General features: G+C 45.7%; 1 protein-coding gene across 1 annotated transcript; it reads left to right on the top strand.

Annotated features, from left to right (window-relative positions):
* The first annotated feature begins 1,387 nt into the window (after window positions 1-1,387).
* RNF8 (ring finger protein 8) lies at window positions 1,388-24,244 on the top strand. The gene is made up of 8 exons (XM_065401836.1): window positions 1,388-1,759; window positions 7,085-7,213; window positions 12,444-13,193; window positions 14,536-14,598; window positions 19,322-19,411; window positions 20,803-20,910; window positions 21,732-21,936; window positions 24,093-24,244. Exons 1-8 carry the CDS (start codon window positions 1,388-1,390, stop codon window positions 24,242-24,244), a joined length of 1,869 nt encoding a protein of 622 aa, XP_065257908.1.
* The last annotated feature ends 563 nt before the right edge of the window (window positions 24,245-24,807 follow it).

The raw sequence follows: 24,807 nt of genomic DNA on the forward strand, positions 1-24,807 counted from the left end.
AGCGCACAGAGACCCCCCTGTCTCCCACCAGGGGCCACAGGTATGTGCCGGCCGCTTCCGGGAGTGGTGTGGGGCCAGGGCAGGCAGGGAGCCTGCCTTAGCCCCGCTACACTGCCGGACTTTTAGCGGTCTAAAATCTCCTGGTTTGGTGTCAGTAGCCTCTGGGAGATAGGGCCTGATTCTGGGAGACTCTCAGTGAAACTGGGAGGGTTAGCAACCCTAGTTCCTCTCTCTGATGAAACTGGACTCTTGAGCATTGTCCACCTGCCTCCTCTCTGACTGGCCTATCAGCTGGTGGGTTTTACTTTTCCTCTAGCCTGTTGTTCAGTTCCACTGATTTGGGGCCCTGTGCATCATATATTTATTAACTTCAGCATGCTGGGGCCCAGGTTTCTTTTGTTTTGGACAACGCTTTCCACATCTCCAATGTTCAATAATAATCAGTATTGCTAAGCCTGAGTATACAAGTCATGAATCAGGCCCACAAAAATCATGGTATTTTTTAAAAAAAAGTTGGGGTCTTTTTCTTTGCCTTTTGGTTCTTGGAGACTTCAGGATACCTTCAGGCCTTGTTTTCAAGCTTCTTTTTTCTACTAGGACAGAAACTTTTTTTTTTAAACGAAAGGCGAGATTCTCAATTAATTCCTTGCTTCCAAAAGCTGACATTTTCAGAAAGACACCAACATTTTGTGACAGTTGTGATAAAATCACGAGAGTTGGCAACAGCAAATAAAGGAAGATTACAACTTGGAAAAAATCATGCTTCTGTGTCAAACTTGTATACCTACTATGTTACAGGTAATACCTCTGAGTCCCATAAATTGAAAAGATCAGAGAACGTTTGACCTCTGTATCGTTCTTCAGGTTGTTTGTGTACTGACAACCCTCTGCAAGGGGTGATTAGGCTTTCACATGTGAAGCTTTCACCTGTACTGCCGGTACAGTCCGTGGGCCTATTCTGCTGGGCTTGGGTCAGCACGATGGGTACACATGACAGAGCAGTGGTGGCCACGGGGGAGAGAGCCATGCAGCTTCCTCTCATAAACACACAACGGCGGTTGGAGATCTGCTGGTTTCCTCCAGCTCAGTAGTTGGTATCATGCCCAAGAGGGTGAGCACTGTAGGGTTGGCCGCCGGGGGGAGAGCGGAGAGCCCCGGCCGGACTTGCCGCCCTCCCCTGCCGCAATGGGGGGGCGGCCGCTGGCTTTTTTGCCTAGGGCGGCAAAAAAGCCAGAGCCGGCCCTGCCTGTAACCTATGGGAGCAGTAACTGGCCCTAACTTGAGTCCACGCAGCAGCCTGCAACAACAGTCTCCGGGCTGGGGGACTGGAGCACAGAGCAATAGATAGACGGTCCCCGGGCTGGGGGACTGGAGCACAGAGCAATACATGGACGGGCTGGGCTCGCCCCTGAAGACGGTGGCAGCCGGTGTGAGTTCTGAGCACGCGCAGAATAGAGTCTGTCCCTTAGAGTTACGGCTCTGGCATCGATTGACTGGGCTGCTGCGCCCGCGCAGGCGCTGTGGGTTGGGTGCCATCTTTGTTGTGGGTGACGGAGGCAAGCGAGCGTCCTGCCGCCCGGAGTTGGATGGTGCCATCGTCCCCTTTAGCGATTGCTCCTGCCTGCTGCCAAGGCCGGACGGTGCAGGCGGGATGGCGGAGCGCGGCGACCCCTCGCCCGCGGGGGGCTCCGGCCGGACCTGGTGCCTCAGGCGAGTGGGGATGAGCGGCCAGTGGCTCCTGCTGGAGAGCGGCAGCGAGGTGAGGCGGGGGGTGGGACCTGTAGGGCACGGGGCTGGTGGCGGGGAGGTGATGAGCGGGGGGAAGGGGTCGGGGGGGCGGGCAGGTGATGAGCAGGGGCTGGTGGCAGGGGAGGGACGGGGGGTGGGACCTGTAGGGCAGGGGGCTGGTGGCGGGGAGGTGATGGGTTGGGGCGGGGGAGGAATAATAGATTATCAGGGTTGGAAGAGACCTCAGGAGGTCATCTAGTCCAACTCCCTGCTCAAAGCAGGACCAACCTCAGACAGATTTTTGCCCCAGATCCCTAAATGGTCCCCTCAAGGATTGAACTCACAACCCTGGATTTAGCGGTGAGGGATGAGCAGGGGGAAGGGGTCTGTGGGCTGGTGGCGGGGAGGTGATGAGGGGGAAGGGGTCGGGGGGTGGCAGGGAGGTGATGGGGGGGAAGGGGTCGGGGGTGGCGGGGGAGGGGGCAGTGAGGTGATGGGGGGTTTAGGGCTCCCTGGTGTTTCTCATGTGCCCCAAAGCCACTGTTGAAATGGGGCCCTGAGCCCTGCAGACCAGTGATTCTCAAATATCCAGACTACTGTACCCCTTGCAGGAGTCTGATTTGTCTTGCGTTCCCCCAAGTTTCACCTCACTGAAAAACTACTTGCTTACAGAATCAGACATCAAAATACAAAAGTGTCACAGCACACTATTACTGAAAAATTGCTTACTTTCTCATTTTTACCATATAATTATGAAATAAATAGACTGGAATTTAAATATTGTACTTACATTTCAGTGTATAGTATATAGAGCAGTATAAACAAGTCATTGTGTGAAATTTTATGTTGTACTGATTTTGCTAATGCTTTTTGTATAGCCTGTTGTAAAACTAGACAAACATCTAGATGAGCTGATGTACCCCTAGGGGTATGCGTATCCCTGGTTGAGAACCACTGCTTTAGATGAGGCAGCAGCCCTTAGTATGGGGTGAGGGTTGGTTGGTTTCCATTCCAGTCCTTGTCTTTTTTTGGGGGGGGGGGGGGAATGCCGAGGTCTAGTGGGCAGGGCTGAGTGCAAGCTTCTCCCACTCTCTGCAGGAAACCAGCCCTGCTTTACAGGTGGAGGATCTCTTTGCTGACTAGGGCAGTGTGTGGAAATCTTGGCAGAGTGGTGGCAGCTTCCTCAGAGTTGCTTGTATAATAGTCCTCTGAATGAGTGAAAGTCTTCTCCAGAGGTGTTACAGGTCCTGCCAGGTGTTAGAGTCCTAGTGGGGAGTTTGTGCCCTTTTGTTGCCTCTTGGACATAGAAAAGGCCTAAAATGCTTGTGGGTGGTGATGGAGGGGAAGCGGAATTTTTTTTCTTCAGAGGTTCAGGGAACTGGAGTGGAGGCTTTCTCAATCTTTAATTGAAGGAACAGGGTGCTGAAATTCTGACAGATTCCTTCCACCCTGCTGTTTACCAGATATATATTAAACAGAATGGAACAAAAAAACAAAATAAGGCTTTAAGCAGTGAGTTAATTTCCCCTCTCAATACTAGAAAATCAGGATTAACAAGACATGAATTTCTAATGTAAGAAACGGGTGAGAATCCTCTTTAAAAATTAGTCTTTCTGATCTGTACCTTACAGAAGCTAAAAAGGGTACAGTAACTCCTCACTTAACGTTGTAGTTATGTTCCTGAAAAATGCGACTTTAAGCGAAACGATGTTAAGCGAATCCAATTTTCCCATAAGAATTAATGTAAATGGGGGGTTAGGTTCCAGGGAAATTTTTTTCACCAGACAAAATACTGTATTTTTATATATATATATATATATATATATATATATATATATATATATATATATATATATATATATATATATATACACACACAGTATAAGTTTTAAACAAACAATTTAATACTGGTACACAGTGATGATGATTGTGAAGCTTGGTTGAGGTGGAGGAGTCAGAGGGTGAGATATTTACCTTACTGCTAAATGAACTAGCAATTGGCTGAGCCCTCAAGGGTTAACTCTCTCTCTACACAAGGCAGCAGGAATGGAGGGAGATATGTGCATTTCCCTTAAGTACACTGCCTTGTTAATTAGATCAGCTTGCTGGCAGCTGTTGCAAGCTCCCTCCGTCCTGAGCCCTGGTGTGTCCCCCTTGCTCTATGGAAGATGGGGTAAGCAGGGTGCAGGAGCAGGGGGGAGGGGGACACCCTGACATTAGCCCCCCTCTTCCTTCCCTCCCCCCTGCACAGCAAGCAGGAGTCTTGGGGAGCAGCTCCAAGCAGGGCCGGCTCCAGGCACCAGCCCACCAAGCTTGTGCTTGGGGCGGCACCTGGAGGGGGGCGGCGCGGCGCTCCGGCCGCCGGGGAGAGCGGGGCTACAGCCGGGCTCGCCGCCCGCCCCCCGGCGCTCTGGCCACCCTCCCCCCCCCGCGCCCTCCCCCCGGCGGGAGAGCCGAGCCCCAGCCGGGGCTCGCCGCCCTCTCACCGCCCTGCCCCCGGCGCTCTGGCCTCCGGGGGGAGAGCGGAGCCCCGGCCGGGGCTCGCCGCCCTGCCCCCAGCGCTCTGGCCGCCGGGGGGGAGAGCCGAGCCCCCGCTGGGGCTCGCCGCCCTCCTCCCAGGGCTCCGGCCGCCCTCCCCCCCGGCCACCGGGGGGAGAGCGGAGCCCCCGCCGGGGCTCGCCGCCCTCCCCCCGGGGCTCCGGCCACCCTCCCCCACCCGGCGCCCTCCCCCCGGCCGCCGGGGGGAGAGCGGAGCCCCCGCCGGGGCTCGCCGCCCTCCCCCCGGGGCTCTGGCCGCCCTCTCCCCCCCCCTCCCGCAGAGCCGGCCCTGGCTCCAAGGCAGAGGGCAGGAGCAGCACATGGCAGTGGGGGGAGGGACACAGCTGAACTGCAGGCAGCTGCTGCACAGGGAACTTAGGGGGAGCTGATAGGGGGCTGCCGGTCCACCCTGGTTCCAAGCCCCCACCAGCTAGCTGCAATGGGCTGATCTTCTTGCAAGCAGTAGACAAAGCAGGCGGCTGCCAAAGGCATTAGAAGGGAGCATTACACAACTTTAAACAAGCATGTTCCCTAACTGATCAGCAACGAAACAACTTAACCAGGATGACTTTAAGTGAGGAGTTACTGTACAATCATCAGAAATGACTAATACGAAGTAGTATCAGAGGGGTAGCCGTGTTAGTCTGAATCTGTAAAAAGTAACAGAGGGTCCTGTGGCACCTTTAAGACTAACAGAAGTATTGGGAGCATAAGCTTTCGTGGGTAAGAACCTCACTTCTTGCATCTGAAGAAGTGAGGTTCTTACCCACGAAAGCTTATGTTCCCAATACTTCTGTTAGTCTTACAGGTGCCACAGGACCCTCTGTTACTTAATACGAAGTAGGTGCCGGTTGAGTAATTTATGTGTGGAGTAGTACTCAAGGCCTTGAAAATGACATGACCAATACTGATGTATGCATGTGTAAGTTTTCACTTCCTTGAAGATCATGTGACTTTCTGCACAATTCTGGATTGTTTGGTAAATATGTGAAATGCTGTTCTTTCATAGATTCCAAGACCAGAAGGGACCATTGTAATCTAGTCTGATCTCCTGTATAACACAGGCCATAGAACTTCCCCAAAATAATTCTCCCCTCCCCCATTTGGTAGACTGAAGAGCCTATTATTAAATATTTGTTTTCCATGTAGGTACTTACAGACTGTAATCAAGTCACCCATTTACGTTCTCTTTGTTAAGCTAAATAGATTGAGCTCCTTGAGTCTATCACTATAAGGAATCCTTTAATCATTCTCATGTTTCTTCTGAATCCTTTCCAATTTATCAACATCCTTCTTGAATTGTGGACACCAGAATTGGACACGTATTCCAGCAGCAGTCATACCAGTGTCAAATATAGAGGTAAAATAACCTCTACTCCTTCCTGAGATTCCCCTGTTTATGCATCAAAGGATCACTTTAGCTCTTTTGGCCACAGTGTTGCACTGAGAGCACATGTTCAGCTGATTATCCACCCTGACCCACAAATCTTTTTGAGAATCACACTTCCCAGGATGAGGTCCCCCATGCTGTTAGTATGACCTACATCGTTTTTTCCTAGATGTATACCTTTACGTTTAGCTGTATTAAAACACATATTGTTTGCTTGTGTGCAGTTTACCAATCAATCCAGATTGCTCTGAATCAGTGGCCTGTCCGCTCCCCCATGTTTAGTGTCATCTGCAAACTTTATCAATGATGATTTTGTGTTTCTTCCAGGTCATTAATAAAAATGTTAAATAGCATAAGGCCAAGAAACAATCCCTGTGGGACCCCACTAGAAACACCTGTTCAATGGTGATTCTCCATTTACAATTACATTTTGAGACCTATCTGCCAACTTTTAATCCCTTTAATGTCTGCCATATTTATTTTTACGTTGTTCTAGTTTTTTAATCAAAATGTCATTTGTTACCAAGTCTAAGTACAGTACATCAATGATGTTACCTTTATCTTGCTGCCTTTGCTATTAATTATTGGGCCACAATGGCATTTTTCATTTCTCAGTATGAACTTTCAAGTTGCATTGATGCCTGTCTTTCAGCTATGCCATACTCTTCAGGTAAATAATGATTCCTGTGAGAGTCACAGGGTTTGGAGGAAATAACTAAACTGTTCAAATGCTCTGTTAAATTGACTTAGAGATTGAACAATTAAAAACTTCAGCCTCTCCCAAGTTAGAGGAACCACAACTCCTGCTCTCCCTATTCACCAAGAAAATTCTCCTCTAAGTGAGCCTTCAATGTCTGAACCTCCAGCTCAGCTAGAGATTCTAGCTGTCTCAAGTAAGATTGGAGAGTCATACTGCTATACATCAATGTCTCTGTAGATTCTTGAGCAACCAGAAGGACTTTATGCAGCTAAAGCTTCTAAGATCGCTCACTACAGTTCTGAACAAAGAAAATGTGAGGATGCTAGCATCATTTTTTCTGAAGCCTTCATCAGAGACTTTTTACTAAGTATTCTAGCCAGAAGAGGGTTGGTTGTTGGAGTACTCTGTTAAAGGAGATTTATCAGTTAAATGGACACAAATGTTCCCCACTCCTAAAACACCATTGTGCTTCAGGCTTTTTCAAGGTTTCCCCCTAGCTTTTGACTCTTGGATTTAAACGTGAAGTTATGTCACATTCAGTAAAAGTTATAAGTAGTAACCATGTGTGTGGTTAGCGTTAAACTTACTACTTTGAACCCCAGTAGAAACTACTGTACAAAGCAAATTCATCCCATGTGTTTATTTTACTGTATTTAAAACCAAAGCAGTTAGATCACTTTTTCTGTATTTGTTGCTAATGGTGGCTATTAAACTGTTTTTATCTTTAGGTAACTATAGGCCGAGGATTTGGTCTCACCTACCAGCTGGTCTCAAAAACCTGCCCACTGATGATCTCTCGTTACCACTGTGTTTTCAAGCAGAATGCACAAGGCCAGTGGACAGTTACAGACAACAAGGTACGGAGATTGAAGGCGTTTTAATTGCACTGAGAGATATTGAAGATGACTTCCCATTTGGGAGCTGTGTCTGAGTAGCTGCGGGGTCCTAGTTAGGAAGTACAGGTAACCTTGAGTCATGCTGTAATATAGTCTAACTTGGGTAAAAGACCTATGGGAACATGTGCTTCTAGTTGTGCACCCTGAATCTGGAACTTCATCCTAGCTGAGACCCAGGATGCTGAGTCAGGCTTATTCATGTTTGACTACAAGGGATACTTCCTGCTTTTAGCTTCTTCTCTTTAATAGAGCACTTCGATGCTATCAGATAGTGAAATGCTGTGGGGAGTATTGGTCCTGAGAACCTCTGTGAACTTTGTATTGCTGTGCAAAGAATAACTATGAAGGCTGACATTCTTAAAAAGGATAGTGCTCTTGCAATGTTAATTAAATGACAAACTAGTGCCAGTTATTGTAGTGGCACAACTATAATTTAGTTTTAATAAATTAAAGTTGGAGATGATTTTCTGATCATGAAACTGGCTTTTGATTCCATTGGTTGACATGAAACACAGCTTCATCATTTGGCTAGAGTAAAGAATTGAGATCCAAGTACTAAAATGCCTTCTATTTCATTTGCTGACAGTGGCAAGATGCTTGTCCCCTTTGATTCAAGTCCCTTTCCCCATGCTTTCCTTCAGGCTGGAAAATTATTAAAGTCAGGAAGCTGAGTGAAAACCAGTTAGATGTAACATTCAGAATGTTCTATAGTACAAGGTGACTTATAAAGGATTCAGTTGTAAGGCCAAGAATAGGTGGAGGGACTAGAAGACATACAATGAGTGTTCTTAAAATCTCAACCTTGTTTGTTTTGATGCATCCAAAACGAAGTGCATAGCCAAGACTCTAAATGCTTTGTATTTTTAACATGAAAAACAAAGTAAAACCAGAAAATAACCAATCTCCCATCTACAAATACTAGCTCCAAGAATCCCTCCCTCCCTGAGAGTCAGGAAAAGAGATGGGCTCTACAGCATGCCCTAATAGTCAATAGATTCCAGTTATTTTGGAGGTGAAATGCAGTGAGAGGAGTGAATTTTAAATGGAAAGATCCCTCATGCCCTATCAGTAGCCCTCTGTCTCCTGCACACAGCCCCAAGTAGCTGCGGTGTTGTACTTGGAATAGAAGATCAGTTACTACAATCATTGCAGAGTGGCATGTGTGCTTACATGCACCCACTGGAGACAGTAAGGGAGAGGAGATGTTTTAAGATTAAATGAAAACTCTTTCCCCCCACCCTGCCCCCTTCCCCCCCCAAAAAAATATAATCATATGTTCATATGCACCTTCTCACCATTTTCACCTTCCTCAGATGTAAATTTCACACTTTTCTTGGAAGGAAAAATAGAGACTAGAAATAGGCCAGATCCCTATAAAAGTAAACTTAAAAATAAAAGGTATTAATTTTTTCTTTCCTGTACTTGAGACCTCCTGTTTTTACATTTGCTGTTCAAAATTCTTCTGGGTGTTGTCTGTGATGGCAGCTCTACCTCTGTTCTTTTTGTCTACAAAGGCAAGGAAATACACGGTGAAGAATCAAAGCTCCAGTTCCTGTTCTGGGGCTAGGGCAACTGAGAGCTTCTAGGTGATCTGGATGTTGAGGTTGTATATCTAACTGCATCATGATGCATCGCTTTGTTCTCTCTCAGTAGTTCCTCAGTCATAGGGCATTCTTTAAGTATGCTCATTCCATTTCTGAGAGTGTTGAAATGCACCCCTTAGCTGGTTTGTAGGAGATTAGAGTGGAAAAGGCCTTGCTGAGTCCTGCAGTCAGTTGCCTTGAAATATTTGTACAATACTGCACAACTGATCTCCAAAGTTTCCTACAAGTTGGGGCTGGAAGAGACTTTCTAAGTCTGTGGTGTCCAATGTTTCTGGGGAGTACCAGTCATCCACAGCAATACCATTGGCTATACCAACCTCTCTTTCATTGGGGCAACAGAGGTTCCTCGTTAAGCTAGGGATAGAGGTGTCTACCATACTAGTCACGTAAGTCTGAAGTTCTAGTCCTGAAGTATATAGCAGTAGCTGGAAACCATTGTGCTAAGTCATCAAGTGTAACCCCTTGCTGCACCTGCTGCATGTTATCACCTCTACTGTTCCCTCAAGCTTGTTATCATATTTCTTTGGGATACTTCCATTGTTGATGACCCTACAGTCTGTACTGAGCACAGTTCAATTGGGAGAGCAATATAGCAATGCACAGACAATCCAGTAAGTTTTTAGAGAGAGTTGGGAACAACTTCCTGGTACAAGTGCTGGAGGAACAAACTAGGGGCAGTGCTCCTCTTGACCTGCTGCTTACAAACAGGGAAGAATTGGTAGGGGAAGTAGAAGTGGGTGGCAACCTAGGCAGCAGTGACCATGAGATGGTTGAGCTCAGGATCCTGACAAAAGGAAGAAAGGAGAATAGCAAAATACGGACCCTGGACTTCAGAAAAGCAGACTTTGACTCCCTTAGGGAACTGATAGGCAGGATCCCCTGGGAGGCTAATATGAGGGGGAAAGGAGTCCAGGAGAGCTGGTTGTATTTTAAAGAAGCCTTATTGAGGGGGCAGGAACAAACCATCCCGATGTGCAGAAAGAACAGCAAATATGGCAGGCGACCAGCTTGGCTTAACAGTGAAATCTTCAGTGAGCTTAAACACAAAAAGGAATCTTACAAGAAGTGGAGATTTGGACAGATGATTAGGGAGGAGTATAAAAATATTGTTAGAGCATGCAGGGCTGTAATCAGGAAGGCCTATGCACAATTGGAGTAGCAGCTAGCAAGGGATGTGAAGGGTAACAAAAAGGGATTCTACAGGTATGTCAGCAACAAGAAGAAGGTCAGGGAAAGTGTGGGACCCTTACTGAATGGGGGAGGCAACCTAGTGACAGATGATGTGTAAAAAACCAAAGTACTCAATGCTTTTTTTGCCTCGGTCTTGCTCCCAGACTGCTGCACTGGGCAGCACAGTATAGGGAGGAGGTGAGCAGCTCTCAGTGGTGAAAGAACAAGTTAAGGACAATTTAGAAAAGCTGGACATACACAAGTCCATGGGGCCGGATGCAATGCATCCAAGGGTGCTGAGGGAGTTGGCTGATATGATTGCAGAGCCATTGGCCATTGTCTTTGAAAATTCGTAGTGAGCGGGGGAGGTCCTGGACAATTGGAAAAAGGCAAATATAGTGCCCATCTTTAAAAAAGGGAAGAAGGAGAACCTGGTGAACTACAGACCGGTTAGCCTCACTTCAGTCCCCGGTAAAATCATGGAGCAGGTCCTCAGGAAATCCATTTTGAAGCACTTGGAGGAGAGGAAGGTGATCAGGAACAGTCAACATGGATTTACCAAGGGCAAGTCATGCCTGACCAATCTGATTGCCTTCTATGATGAGATAACTGGCTCTGTGGATATGGGGAAAGCGGTGGATGTGATATATCTTGTAGCAGAGCTTTTGATACGGTCTCCCACAGTATTCTTGCCAGCAAGTTAAAGAAGTATGGATTGGTTGAATGGACTATAAGGTGGATAGAAAGCTGGCTAGATTGTCGGGCTCAATGGCTCGATGTCTAGTTGGCAGCCGGTATCAAGCAGAGTGCCCCAGGGGTCGGTCCTGGGGCTGGTTTTGTTCAACATCTTTATTAATGATCTGGATGATGGTATGAATTGCACCATCAGCAAGTTCGCAGATGACACTAAACTGGGGGGAGAGGTAGATATGCTGGAGGGTAGGGATAGGGTCCAGAGTGACCTAGACAAATTAGAGGATTGGGCCAAAAGAAATCTGATGAGGTTCAACAAGAACAAGTGCAGAGTCCTGCACCGCTACAGGCTGGGGATCGACTGGCTAAGCAGCAGTTCTGCAGAAAAGGATGGGGGGATTACAGTGGACGAGAAGCTGGATATGAGTCAGCAGTGTGCCCTTGTTGCCAAGAAGGCCAATGGCATATTGGTTTGTATTAGTAGGAGCATTGCCAGCAGATCGAGGGAAGTGATTATTCCCCTCGATTCAGCACTGGTGAGGCCACACCTGGAGTATTGTGTACAGTTTTGGTCCCCCCACTACAGAACAAATTGGAGAGAATCCAGCGGAGGACAACAAAAATGATTAGGGGACTGGGGCACATAACTTACAAGGAGAGGCTGAGGGAACTGGGTTTATTTAGTCTGCAGAAGAGAAGAGTGAGGGGGTATCTGATAGCAGCCTTCAACTACCTGAAGGGGGGTTCCAAAGAGGATGGAGCAAGGCTGTTCTCAGTGGTGGGAGATGACAGAACAAGGAGCAATGGTCTCAAGTTGCAGTGGGGGAGATCTAGGTTGGATATTAGGAAAAACTATTTCACTAGGAGGATGGTGAAGCACTGGAGTGGGTTACCTAGGGAGGTGGTGGAATCTCCATCTTTAGAGGTTTTTAAGGCCCAGCCTGACAAAGCCCTGTCTGTGATGATTTAGTTGGTGTTGGTCCTTCTTTGAGCAGGGGATTGTACTAGATGACCTCCTGAGGTCTCTTCCAACCCTAATATTCTATGATTATTGTTGGGAAGCTTTTCCTCTCTTGGTGCCTAATCTAACATAGCCCTCTTTTCAGTATAAAACCATTGCTACATGTTATACATCTTCTGGTATGTCTTCTCCTTCCTTTTGTGTTTCTCTACGTTTGTACAGAGCTGGTTTACATTTTCCCCTCTGCTTTCTTTTTGTATAAATTTAGTCCCTTTATCCTCCTTTCTTTGTAGCCTGTTTTTGAACTCTTGGTGACATGCCTAAATAAGTATTCTTGACAAATCATACCAGTGTCTCATTGATCTCTCTGTTGCAGAGTCTTTCCTAGGGGCTAGCTCAAGCATTTCCCATTAAGCTTCAGACCATTGTTTCTTCTTTAAACCATCATAGGCCATCCTAAACAGTTCCTTCCTTTTCTTCCATGTGGTTGCCTAAATCAATTTTATTCTTAAGAGTCGTAGAAGGAAATCCTTACTGGTGGTATAACTAAATCAGTCTCTCTCTCTGTCTCTCTCACACACACACGAACGACACTGACTCAGTTGTTTGGGTAGTGCAAAAGCTAGTTAGACAATTTGTTGAATTGTCTTTGCACTATTCTTTCTGAAAAGGTAGGCTGTGTTTGCAGCAACCAAAAATACCTTGTGGAGGAGTTCACTTAAATGTACATTGATACGTTTTGCTGATTTCTGTTTGTTTTCAGAGTCTAAATGGTGTTTGGTTGAATAAGGAACGTCTTGATCCATTAAAGGCCTATCCAATAGGTGAAGGAGACCATATTCAACTAGGAGTGCCTTTGGATAACAAAGAGACTGCTGAATATGAATATGAAGTGATGAAGGAAGAATGGGAGAAAGTTAGTCCATTTTTAGCCCCGAGGAATGACCAACTGATGGGGAAACCTAAGGGTGCAAGAACTAAACGTAAACTTAGTTTGGAGGAATCAGAGGCATCTGGAGCAGAAGGCCCTTCGAATTCCAGATCTAAAAGGGACAGAGTGTCCTGCGATAGTGAACCTTTGGGTAGATCATGTGGGAGGGCAGAGCTGGCCAAACAGCCAACAGAAAACATGGATGTCAAGCTACCTTCTCCTGGACCAAGCGTGGAGGAGGATAAAGCTACAGTATATTGTAATCCTATGAACTCTGAGAAAGCTCTGTCTCTTAGCCATAAGGACCAGAAAGCCTCTAGTCTGGCACAGTCTTGGACTGGTTTGGAAATGCTGAGGAAAACCCTGGGAAATATAATGAAGCTGAAAGTCAAGGTGGAGGAGAAGCAGACAGCTGTTTTGAGTGTGAAGAAGAGCAGGAAGTCTGGCCAAAAAGAGATCCGAGTGATGGAGCAGGAGCTGCGGGAATTGCAGGACCAGCTGTGCACTGAACAGGAACATCAGCAGCAGAGGGTGGAACAGCTGGAGAGGACATTCTATGAGGAGCAGCAGCAGCTTCTGGAGGTATGCGCATTTGTATAGACATTATCATCCATTCCAGAAGTATGCCACTTCCAAACATACAGACCTAGAGAATGGGTAGAAACAAGAGGGACTAGACTAGGCAAGAGATTAGTAATGGAGTTTAACCTCAAAGGCAGGTTCAGCACAAATTGATAGTAAAAGCATTGTTGCCATCTGAAAGCTGAATGATCTGTGTGAAATGAATATTGTTTCTGTGTTCTCCCTTGTGGTTGTAGAGAGGACGAGGACTGAATGGGTCGTTGAGACTGAACTCCTCTTCTACCGCTAGACATAGGTTACCAGGTCCAGACGGAGTTGAATTGGAAGCCCTTTCCCATTCAAGCAGGAGAATCAGTGGGCACTGCTACTTCCAGTGATCCAGATTGTCTAATGAATAAAATGCAGGAAGGGCCATTTCCTTACTTGTAAATAGGGTTTCCTTCACAAAGCACTCAATCTGGAAGCCTTACAGGCCTGTACACATTCATACGGATAAGTAACTAGCTGTCAGATTAAAAAAAAAAAAAAAGTTCTGTTCTCTGTCTCTCTGTTCTTGAGTTTAACAAGTATGTTTGAAAGCAAGAGAGAATGCAACTGAAAGTGGATTGGTCATTCTGCCTAGTAACTGGGAACAGCCAGGAAAACCTATTGGTCCAGATAATTGAACACTTAATTGTAGAAACCTTGCATACAGGAAGAGAGATTCTCTCTCTCTGCCCATACTGGAGGAGGGATCCAAAGCAGCAGTGGGAGTTGTCTACAGTAGTGTGGTAGGTTAATCTCTTTAGATGTGTTCCCAAATGGAGTTAAAACATTTCTATTTCCGCACTCACAGCCTATTACTTCCCTTTCTCTGCCTTGTGAACATTCTAGTCCAGTTAAAGCTAAAATAACTTGGAGATGTTTCAGATATTTAATATTCAAGGATATTGTCTACCAAGAGTTATAATGTGTAAGTTTAGATGGCTCTGATCATTCAAGAGCCCGGGGAGCACTGAAGGTGAGATATTTCTTAGGTTTGCTTTACACTGGCGACACTTCCTTAATTTATCCGTTTCTAACATGAGAGAAAACGGGGTTCTCTTTCTCCCTGTTCCTCTAGCCCAGTCAGCAGACTGCAGGCCAAAGCCGGACTGGCAGACACTTATGAATGGACCCCGAAATCTTTTTATTTACTTATCTTTTTTTTATTATTATTTTTTTCTCTGGAGTCTGGACCTTGATCATATCTTGACAAAAATAATCGACTAGCTGTTCCTAACCTCTTTATATTGCTTAGTTTGGTTCCATAATTGTTTTTCTTCCCCCAGCAAAACTCTCCCTTTGTGTCTTATTTGTTCAGGGAGTGAAGAAGCAGCAAGGGGAAGAGAATTTGAAGGAGCAACTGGCCCAGGTTCTGCAGGAGGTAACTTACTACAGAGCTAGGCGTGATCCAGTTGTGTAATGTGGGGAATGCCTAAGCTTTGCCTGCTATTCTGGCAACTGGCCGGGAGCCGAGGACTGTCCCTCAAGAACAGATTGCAACTGCTTTTCATCTGTGTGATACAGGTGACAAGTTCCACACTCCATGATAATTGGCAAACAGAAATACTGTGGAAAAAATACACTAAAATCCAAATACAACCTAAAAGCTTTAGGTAGCTGTAATGATAGAAGGGAGCTTAAAGGGGAGGGGCGCATGCCTGCAGGGCGTGCAGTTCAAAACAACGAGCAGAGCAGTCATTGTGGGACACCACCAGAGGCCAATCACAGCGATAAAAGCAATCAAGGCATTCACACTGGCACTATAGCGCTAAAGCCTCAGTGCAAAAAGCCTTATGGCTCTCCTAGGGGTGGTTTTATTACAGCACTGCAACTGAGGGGTTTTGGCGCAAAAAGTGGTTTGCAGTGTGTGCACCTCTGCTGTTTCAGTGCCAAAAGCTGCCTTTTGGCAAAAAAACTTGCCAGTGTAGACCAGGCCTCAGTGTCTACACTACAGCCTTGCTCCTGCCGATGTAAGTGTCCTACTACACTGAGGCCTTGTCTACACTACAAAGTTTTGTTGGCATATGCTGTGGTTTAATTAAAGCGGTGTAACATTTGCCGACAAAACTTTGCAGTGTAGACAAGGCCTGACAAAATAACCCCTATACCTCCATGGAGATGGAGTTATGTTGGTGTATTTAGGGTGACGCAGTGTCATTGTAGACCCTGGGTTCCTTCCATCTGCTGTTGGCTGTTGTTCTTGTCAATTTCACAGCTCCAATTGACAAGAAAGCAGCTCCCGGCTCCCCAGCTGGGCTGCTGCCGGGTTTCTGCTCCCAGATGGGCTGCCACCTGGGCTCCCCACTGGGAGACCTGCTGCTCCTCTTTCCCCCTCCCCACCCACCATGTGTCCTGGGAGCATGGCAGCTGGACTGGGTGTGGATCTCCCTGCTGGAGGCAAGAAGTCCTGGGTGGCTGCCCCCCAGCGGGGAGATGAGATGCCCCGGGGGACAGCTGGGCTCCTGGTGAGGAGCTATGTGGAGCTGAGGATCCTGGCTCTTAGCCCCACCTCCCCTCACTGCCCCTCTTCAGTTGCTGGAAGAGTTCCTGGGAAGGATGCGCACCACCGACAGAAGGAGGGTAGTGTGGACATCAGCCACCGCAGTAATTACTGTGATGGCTGTAAGTTGACCGAACATAGGTCGATTTAAAATTGTAGTGTAGACATGCCCTGAGAGTGTCACAGCTAAATACAAGATAGAACAGATAGTTTAGTATAAGTAGTTAGCACATATTTGATGGGACCATTCAAGGTGAAGTGGCCCATTAACACCCCTTTAGTCATAGGACAAAAAGTGAGATTAATGGGTTACAGATTGTTGTAATAAAGTGCAGTGTCTTTATTAAGACCATGATTTTTAGTATCAAGCAAAGTTAGGAATTTAAGCTCCCAGGCTTGTCTTTTGAAAGTGTTGTGGAGGTTTCCTTGGAGGATGAGGACTGATAGGTCAGATATAGAGTGATCGCTTTGTGATATGGTGTGTTTTGTCTTTTATCATTTTCCTGTGTGAGTTCTTTCAAGAGCATAGTGATTGTCTGATTTCATCCACCTAGTTGTTGTTGGGGCAGTTAGTGCACTGGATGAGGTACACCACATGTTGTGATAGGCATGTGTAGGACTCAAGGATCTTGAAAGGTGTATTGTTGGGAGGGGGTGAAGGGGGGTGTTGATCATTGTAGTAGCGGAGATATGTCTGTAGGTTTTCCATCTGTTGTTCTGGCAGGGTCTGGTGCCGCTTTGAGTTGGTGCATCCTGATCTCTGGGGAGCTTGCTTCTGATGATGAGCTTGGAGAGACTGGGGGATTCAGGAAAGAATTCTTTCAGGATGGGGTCCCCATCGAGTATGGGTTGTAGTTGTTTGATACCCCATATGGGGTTCATTGTGGGGTGGTAGGTGACAACTAGAGTGCGGTTGGAGGGGGTTTTATTTCTGTATTAAAGCAGATTTTCTCTGGGTATTTGGGTGGCCAGTTCATGGTCTTAAGAAAGACACTGGATTTATGGTGTATTACAACAATCTGTAACCCACTAACCCCACTTTTTGTTCTATGACTAAAGGGGTGTTATCAGGCCACTTCATCTTGAATGGGCCCTTAGAATATGTGCTAACTACTTACGCTAAACTATCTGTTCATCTTGTATTTAGCGGTGACACTCGCGGCACCGATACAGCTGTGTCACTTTAGTGCTTTAATGAAGATGCTTTACGCTAGGTCCCCAAACTGTGGGATGTACCCCCATTCGGGGGGGCATCGCTGGGGCCGGGGAGGGAGCGCCACCCAGCTCCACTCCTGGCCCCGGCCCCAGCCCCAGCTGCCAGGCCCACACTGGGGCCGGGGCTCCAGCTGCTGGCCCTGCACCCAGGGTCCTGGCTGCTGGCCCCGCCCAAGGCTGTGCTCCTGTCTCCACCCCCTGCTGTGGCACCAGGCTCCACCCTCTTACCCTTGTCTGTGTCTTCTTTCCCCCCCCCCCCCCCCCCCAGCCGTGGCCCTGCTCCTGGCCCTGGCTCTGGGAGGACGGGGGGTGGGGGGGAAGGTAAAAAGTTTGGGGACCACTGCTCTATGCCAACAGGAGAGCTCCTGGCATAGTTAATCCACCTTCCTGAGAGTCAGTAGCTGTGTTGACGGGAGAACTTCTCCTGCACTGTCTAGATGTGGGGTTAGGTCAGTATTACTACGTCGCTCAGGGGAGTGGTTTTTTCACAATCTTCAGTGACATAGTTATACTGATATAGGTCTGTAGAGTAGACCAGACCTCAGTATCTTTTCAAGACTCTGAAAAAGAGCTCTGTGTAGCTCAAAAGCTTGTTTTTCTCACCAACAGAAATTGGTCCAATAAAAGATATTAACTCATCTACGTTCTAGTTAGTCATTTGTTAAGAAAGACTAGAGGGCATGTACTCCTAGAAATGAAATAACAAATACATTGATTTTGCATAAAATGTTGAACTTATATAAGGGTTTCAGATTTATCAAATACTTCCCTCATTCATCCTGAGTGTGCTCACATGCAGAATCTCATGTAACCCAGACTTAGTATTCAGCTTTTTAGCTAGAGGCCGAAGATGAAAGCTTCCTTGCTCCTGACTGACTTGTCCTTTGTAACTAGCATATGTGTTAGAAAGTCACTTCTGTGAGTTTCAGCTTGAAACTAAAACTCTTGCTTTCAGTCAGCTTTTGGGAGCTTATGAAACATGCCATGTCTGTGATGAAATTACCCAGGTACAATGGTGATGGTGCCAGTACAATACTTAAATCTGTTATCTCGATATTTAGATGTCAGACTTCAAAGAACATAAATCAGTTTCCATCCTGCTTAATTCTGATTTAACTACACTCTACCCCGATAGAACGCGACCCGATATAACACGAATTCGGATAGAACGCAGTAAAGCAGTGCTTCGGGGGGGGGCGGGGCTGCGCACTCCGGTGGATCAAAGCAAGTTTGATATAATGCGGTTTCACCTATAACGCTGTAAGATTTTTTTGGCTCCCGAGGACAGCGTTATATCGAGGTAGAGGTGTAGTACAAAAAATTCGGACAGTGGGGCTGGAGTCCATGCAGCTGGACATACTCAGTAGGACTATCCCAGGTTAAGTAGAAAGAGTCCTCTTGGGTTTCAGGTTTATTTATATTTTTTTCTAGCCTGACCAAAATAAAGGAACTTTGTTCATCTGTTTTTTGTGTTTAAATATACCAAAGTAAATTAATGTGAATGGGACAGCGCTTGTGTCTCCATTGCTCCTTGTCCTGGGGTCTAAGCAGGCAGCACCATCTGCTCCTTCCTGAAAGGAGTCCAGATTTTTTGTTAGGCTCAGAGCCTAGTCGACACTAGAAGTGCTACTTCGGCGCAGCTGCAGTGCGTCTGGTGAAGATGCTCTTTGCCGACGGGAGAGGTCTCCTATCAGCATAATAACTCCACCTCTGCGACAGGCGGTAGCTATAACAGTGGGAGAAGCTCTCCGGCCAGCATAGCGCTGTCCATACCAGCTCTTGGGGTGTGGATTATTCAAATCCCTGAGCGACATAAGTTATACAGAAGTAAGTGTTAGTGTAGACAAGGCCTGAGGTATGGATAAGAAGCTAACTAGGGCTATCCTGGTTACCCTCAGCCCAAGGAGACACTCCCACTGGGAGTTGGAAAACCCTGGAACCTCTTGGGATTTAACCCCCAAATTCCTATGCCACTACCTGGTGTAGTGAGGCACAACTGGTGTATGATTTATATCTCCCCAGAGATGTACTTCTGATAAACTGGGTTTGTATTTTCTGATCTACACTGAATCCAGTGATTAACCCATGTATTGATGTATTACATAAGGGTATTACCCTTTTTAACTGTGAGTCTGTTTGCTTAGTGCTTGAGTTTTTTCCTGTTGTGCGTTACTGTGTGGCATACATTTTACTTGCTTATAGAAGACTGATCCTTCTGGTTCCTCATCTAAAGAAGTAATTGGAGTCCTTAAACCCCTAGGAGTTGGGCTCATGTTGCATTGATTCAGTAAAAAGATGGCAAAAATCAATGAGTGAGCAGGATGGTAGGGAACATGTACGTTTCATTGGGGCAAGTTATGAGAATCTCTCTTGATTTATATTTTCACAGCATCGTGCCCTGATGGATGAGCTGAGCCGTAGCAAGAAGGATTTTGAAGAGATAATTCAAGCTAAGAATAAAGAGTTGGAAGAGACTAAGGTACTGAACAGAAATTGATTTTTCTGTTCTGTTCATTAGAGCAGCACAATTTGCTGCCATGGAGGAAACAGGTTGTTCAGTACTTTCCTCAAAGCTTCCTATTGCCTGGAGCAGTGGAACTCTTGTATATTGAGGAGGTGCCTGGCTTGCTTTCCAGATGGCAGGGACAAGATGTCTTGCTTGGACAGTCCCCTATATGGAGTGGCACTGTGAATAGGCATTAGTGGAGGATGCTCAAACTCAAAGAGAGAGTGCAGAGCAAAGGAACATGGCACAATGTGCAGGAGCAGTGGTCCAATCTTACCTCCCTCAAAAAAAGCCCTACCAGACTGAGTGAGTTTGAAAGCTAGTGTTTCACTTTCTGTTAAAGTTCATACAATTAAAACTGATACATACAACGAGCTCTATCTGGGACTGAAAACAGCAAAGGAATTGACTGAAACAAGGCATGTCTCCTGCACTAGGGCATGATGGAAAGCAATCGAGAGAGCTCCCTATTGTGTCTACTCTAGGAGGACATGGCATCTCTCCTCTTTGGCTGCATTTCCTTTGACTTTCAGTTATTTCACAACCGTAGGATTGTTTTAAATGTAGATTCGGTTGTGACTTTCTCCATTTGACTTAGGAAGTAGACCAGATGCCTAGTATACCTTGGTGACTAGCAACCTGTTACATTTCACTCCACATCACTATACGAGAGCAAGGAAGCATCTTAAATTCCCAAGCTTTACTTATTTTGTTGCACTCCTCCATTTGAACCATTTTGGCTGAACAGATACACCGCTACCTCGATATCACGCGACCCGATATAACACGAATTCGGATATAACGCGGTAAAGCAGTGCTCCGGGGGGGGGGGGGGGGGGGGCTGCGCACTCCGGTGGATCAAAGCAAGTTCAATATAATGCGGTTTCACCTATAACGCGGTAAGATTTTTTGGCTCCCGAGGACAGCATTATATCGAGGTAGAGGTGTACTTTCTATTCCTGCTGCTACAATAGTTCTTCGGACCTTAGATCTTTTATGCCGAGTTCATCCTGCGGTGAATTTTTGCTTCTAGGAAATATCCTTTAAGTAGTTAGGAAAGATCTGGAAGATATTCTGGAAAGGCTGACTCAGCTTGTACCTTCTTCACCAAAGTAGGACATCAGTCGTTAAAACTATTTATTGTAACAACTATCTCTGCACTGGCTGGGATTGTTCTCTGTACTGCTGTGGTTGCTGATTTGAAACCCCTTTCTTCTCCTTTCCATATAGAAAGAATGCAGACCTGAGACAAGAAAACCCTGGGATTGTGTGCTGTATCTGTCTCTTTCCTCCACTGCTCCTCCACCCCTTATTTGGTAAACCCTTTGCTCCTCAGCAGGTGACCATGTGTGTCTTCCTTACAGGAGGAGAAGGAGAAGGCGAGAGCGCAAAAGGAGGAGGTTTTGAGTCAGATGAATGATGTACTGGAGAATGAGCTGCAGTGCACAATCTGCTCTGAACACTTCATTGAGGTACAGTGACTGACATGGCTTTGGTTGGAAGGGAAAGGATTTAAGAAGCTTTTATTTTTGAAAGTCAAAGCAAAGTTTTTTTTTTTGTTTTTTTTTTTAAGTTTCTTCTCTTTAGATCTAGGAAATTATTCACACGGACCAAAATTTTTGTGTTTTGCTCCTCTTGCTGAATATTGTCACTGTCTATTGTCAGTTATACGTACACAATTACATTGAATTAACTGGGGTTGCATAGCTATAAATAAGGGTAGAATTTGACTCCCCTTCAGTAATCCTAGAAGGGACACTCAACTCAGATTAGGCCTGAAATGTCGGCTATTAAAGTATGAATAGAAATGTTTATTTTAATTTAAACGGGTCATTTAGAAATTCCTTCGTAGCAGTGGAAACCTGAACACAATGGCCTTGTTCTAGTGTCTGAGAATCAGAAAATTAAACTCCATCTAGTTTCACTATGGAGTGGTGCCTCAGGAAATATGCTTTAAATTGGAAGCATGGTCTAGTGTTTAAGGCTCGGGACTGGAATTTTGAAGTTCTTGGTTCTCTTCCCGAGTGTGCCACAGATTTGCTGTAATCTTGGGTGAGTTACTTCATTTACCAGTTTTTCAATCTGAAAAATAGGGATAATCTCTACGTATCTCGGCTTGTGAGGATTGGTTGTTTCATAAGTACTGTGTGATCTTTGGACAGTAGGTACTAAAGAAGGGCACTGTAATATTTTCTCTAAAAGGAAATGCCCATGTGATGTTTTGCTAGTTTCACAGGAATTTTTTATCCCAATCTCAGTGCTCTGATGGTATTCTTCCTCCTGACCTCTGCAGGCTGTCACTCTGAACTGTGCACACAGCTTCTGCTCCTACTGCATCAATGAATGGATGAAACGTAAAGTGGAGTGTCCCATCTGCAGGCGGGAGATACAATCCAAGACGCGCTCCCTGGTTCTGGACAACTGCATTGACAGGATGGTCGAAAACTTGAACTTGGAGATGAAGGAGCACCGCCTGGCTCTCATCCGAGAGCGCAAAGGTGAGAGGTGGGTGGATGAGGTGTGAGAAATGCAGTCTTTGTCCCGTGTCCTCAACAGAACTTCCTTTGGCACCTGTATACCACAGGAATGCACTAGAAATGCACAGAGTCCTGGGAATGAACCTTTATTCCTGTATGAGGTTAAGGCTGTGTCAGTATTTCCAATAGACTTTTCAGAGGTTAGGATGGGAAACGGTTTAGAATACGTTACATAGATTGTTGCATTGTAAAATATTTTGGGCAACTTTCTAGAGACTGTATCGTATGAACCCTACAAACCAGGGAAGTGGGAAGACTTCACTATTAGAGGCTAAGCAGTATTAGTTTATTTGGAGATATTTTTAATAAACTATCATTGCTCAGAGCAGGTCTTGAAAAATCTACCAAGTGACTTCTAGACAGTGGATTAAATCTACTGGCTATAGATCAATATGAAAGCTGAGTGGTGGGAGGGCTGGTTGGCAAGTTCTATGGGCAACATGCCAGCGAGAAGCTTGGCACCAGAACACAGTTGCTGGATATTGTTTTCTAATCTGCTTTTTTAGAGGGGTAATTTATAGTTGGCATTGGATGGGAGACCACTGAAGATAACTGGAGTGCTGCATGTAGTGTTGCTCATTCAGCAGGTTGCTCACTCTTCCCTCTGAGTCAATATTGAATTTAGTGCCTCAGCATGACTGAGGCACAAAACCATGGTCCTGTCCACTTGTCATTAAAACAAGAGTAGTAAGGGTGTGAAGCTTGATATCCTGACACAATTCCAATGTGGGTAACACCATTCTACATCCCTGTTCCAAATCTGTTTCTAGAGCACCCATTACTACTATCTAGGTGCTGAAATACAGAATTTATTCTCCACTGCTCTTCCTAAAAACGGTTGTTTCTGTGTGCTGTTAAATCACTACTTGGTTCCCCTTTAGAGGAGGGTGCATGATCCCTTTTATGTATAATGTGTACAGCTCTTTGGGATCCATCCTAACGAAAGGTGCTTTTGAAATATTTCAGATCCTCCTTGGTGAAACAGAATGACATCACTAAACATTGTCAATGCTAACCTGAAAAAAACCACCTTTAGCCAAATCAGTCTGATTCCCTCAGAAAATGCTGCACTGCTCAGAGGCTTTCCAGCACTGCTTCATGGATTGCTTTCATCTCTGCAGAACTGACTCTGCTCAGGTGTAATATCCTAATATGCACATCTGTAGAGTACACCAAAGCAGCATTGAAGTGTCTTGTCGTGGAGTTAATGTGACCGGATGAAATGGTGTCTTTATGGGAATCCACTTCATTCTCCCATACAGGAAATCAGTGGTTCTCAAACATTTTATCCTCTCAGGATTTTATCCACCTTCATGTGAGCCCGATACACTGTTTAACTATTAATAGAATACTAAGGCAAAGAAAGCTTTATAATAGCCTTTATTTTGACACATTTCAGTGAGATGGATGAGCTTGTTTCTATGCAGTGGTGGAAAGATTGGCTGAAACTGGAATGAGCTCCAGTTATACGTGGATTCCAGAAGGGAACTGGCTGGGAGACAGGCTCAACAGGGAATGGTTAGTTATATTCCAATAGCACCTAAGAACTCCAGTCAAAGATTAGGGCCTCTGCAAACAAGTAACAGCAGACAATCCCTGCCCCAGCAGGCTCTTAGTTTCCAGAGGCTTGAATTGGACCCCTTGTTGTCTTCCAAAGTCTTTTGCTCCTTGATGCCCCGCTTTGACTTTGTTCATTTTCACCCTCCCTACTGATAAGGCTCTGAGGTAGCCAGCTGCTGCAATCTCCTCTGGTGACTCCACATTGATTGGTACCAACAAGGGAGCATTTGGTTGGGTGCCAACAGGGAGAGCATTAACAAGAGGTGAAGAGAATGTCTCCTTGCCCTCAGTGCTATTCCTGCAGCCCTGTTGGAACTGGAATAAGCATACAAGAAATCAAAGAAAATCCCAATCATGTTGTTTTTTCAAGATTATAAATACAAAAGACAAGCCCCACGCAGATGGTCTCCAGACCTACAGCTTGAAAAACTTGCTGTAAAGCGTACAGTGTGGCAGTAAGAGGAGGTACTAAAGTTTCAAAGAGAATTCTAGCAATTAGCACTGACTGTAATCTAGCCACCAGCTAACTACAGTATCTGTGTATGTTTTGAATGCAGAGAAACAGGATGTCTTAGTGAACCCAGCCACGGACAGTGAGAGCAGTATCATTTCTTCTATCTATTCCATCTTGTCGATGAGCAGTTATGACAGTGATGACTTTGAGGAGGACTCTGACTACGATAATATCTATGATATCTATGGTATCTGAAAACCCATATCGCAGATTGGATTGCCTGTGAGTCATGCAGAATCAACCTAAGTGTGCTTGGATCTACTGCCATCAGAGGTGAATGGATTGGATGTTTGGAAAAATAGGCGTTGAACAGCCTGAAATTCGAGCTGCAGACGAAGAGTGCTTATCAAAGCACTGTTTTTGTTTTTAAATGAATGTATAATTTCTTGCCCTCTAAAGCATCCAAACTGGAATTGTGGGGGTAACTAATGCTTGTCATGCTAAGTACATTTACATACAAACTTTGATTTCCACGATCACTTGTGACCTGATCAGTAGAATAACGTCCTGGTTTCCCTGCATGCTCCGCTGCTTGTCTGCTGGGTTGAATTATACCTATTCAAATGTTTGTCCGTTTCCTTTATTTCAGCTAGTGGAGAGAATGGATAGCTATTTGAGCAGGCCTGCCATTCCACCCAGCAGATAGCAGAGGTACACCTAACACACCAGTACAGTGCCAGTTTAAGATGGGTTTTCCTTGTGTGATTTTACATGACAGCTTGACTCATGCTTGTCTTTATGTCATTAACACTTGGCTG

The sequence above is a fragment of the Emys orbicularis genome, chromosome 3 (assembly GCF_028017835.1).
Source record: "Emys orbicularis isolate rEmyOrb1 chromosome 3, rEmyOrb1.hap1, whole genome shotgun sequence".
In the NCBI taxonomy this organism is placed as follows: domain Eukaryota; kingdom Metazoa; phylum Chordata; order Testudines; family Emydidae; genus Emys; species Emys orbicularis.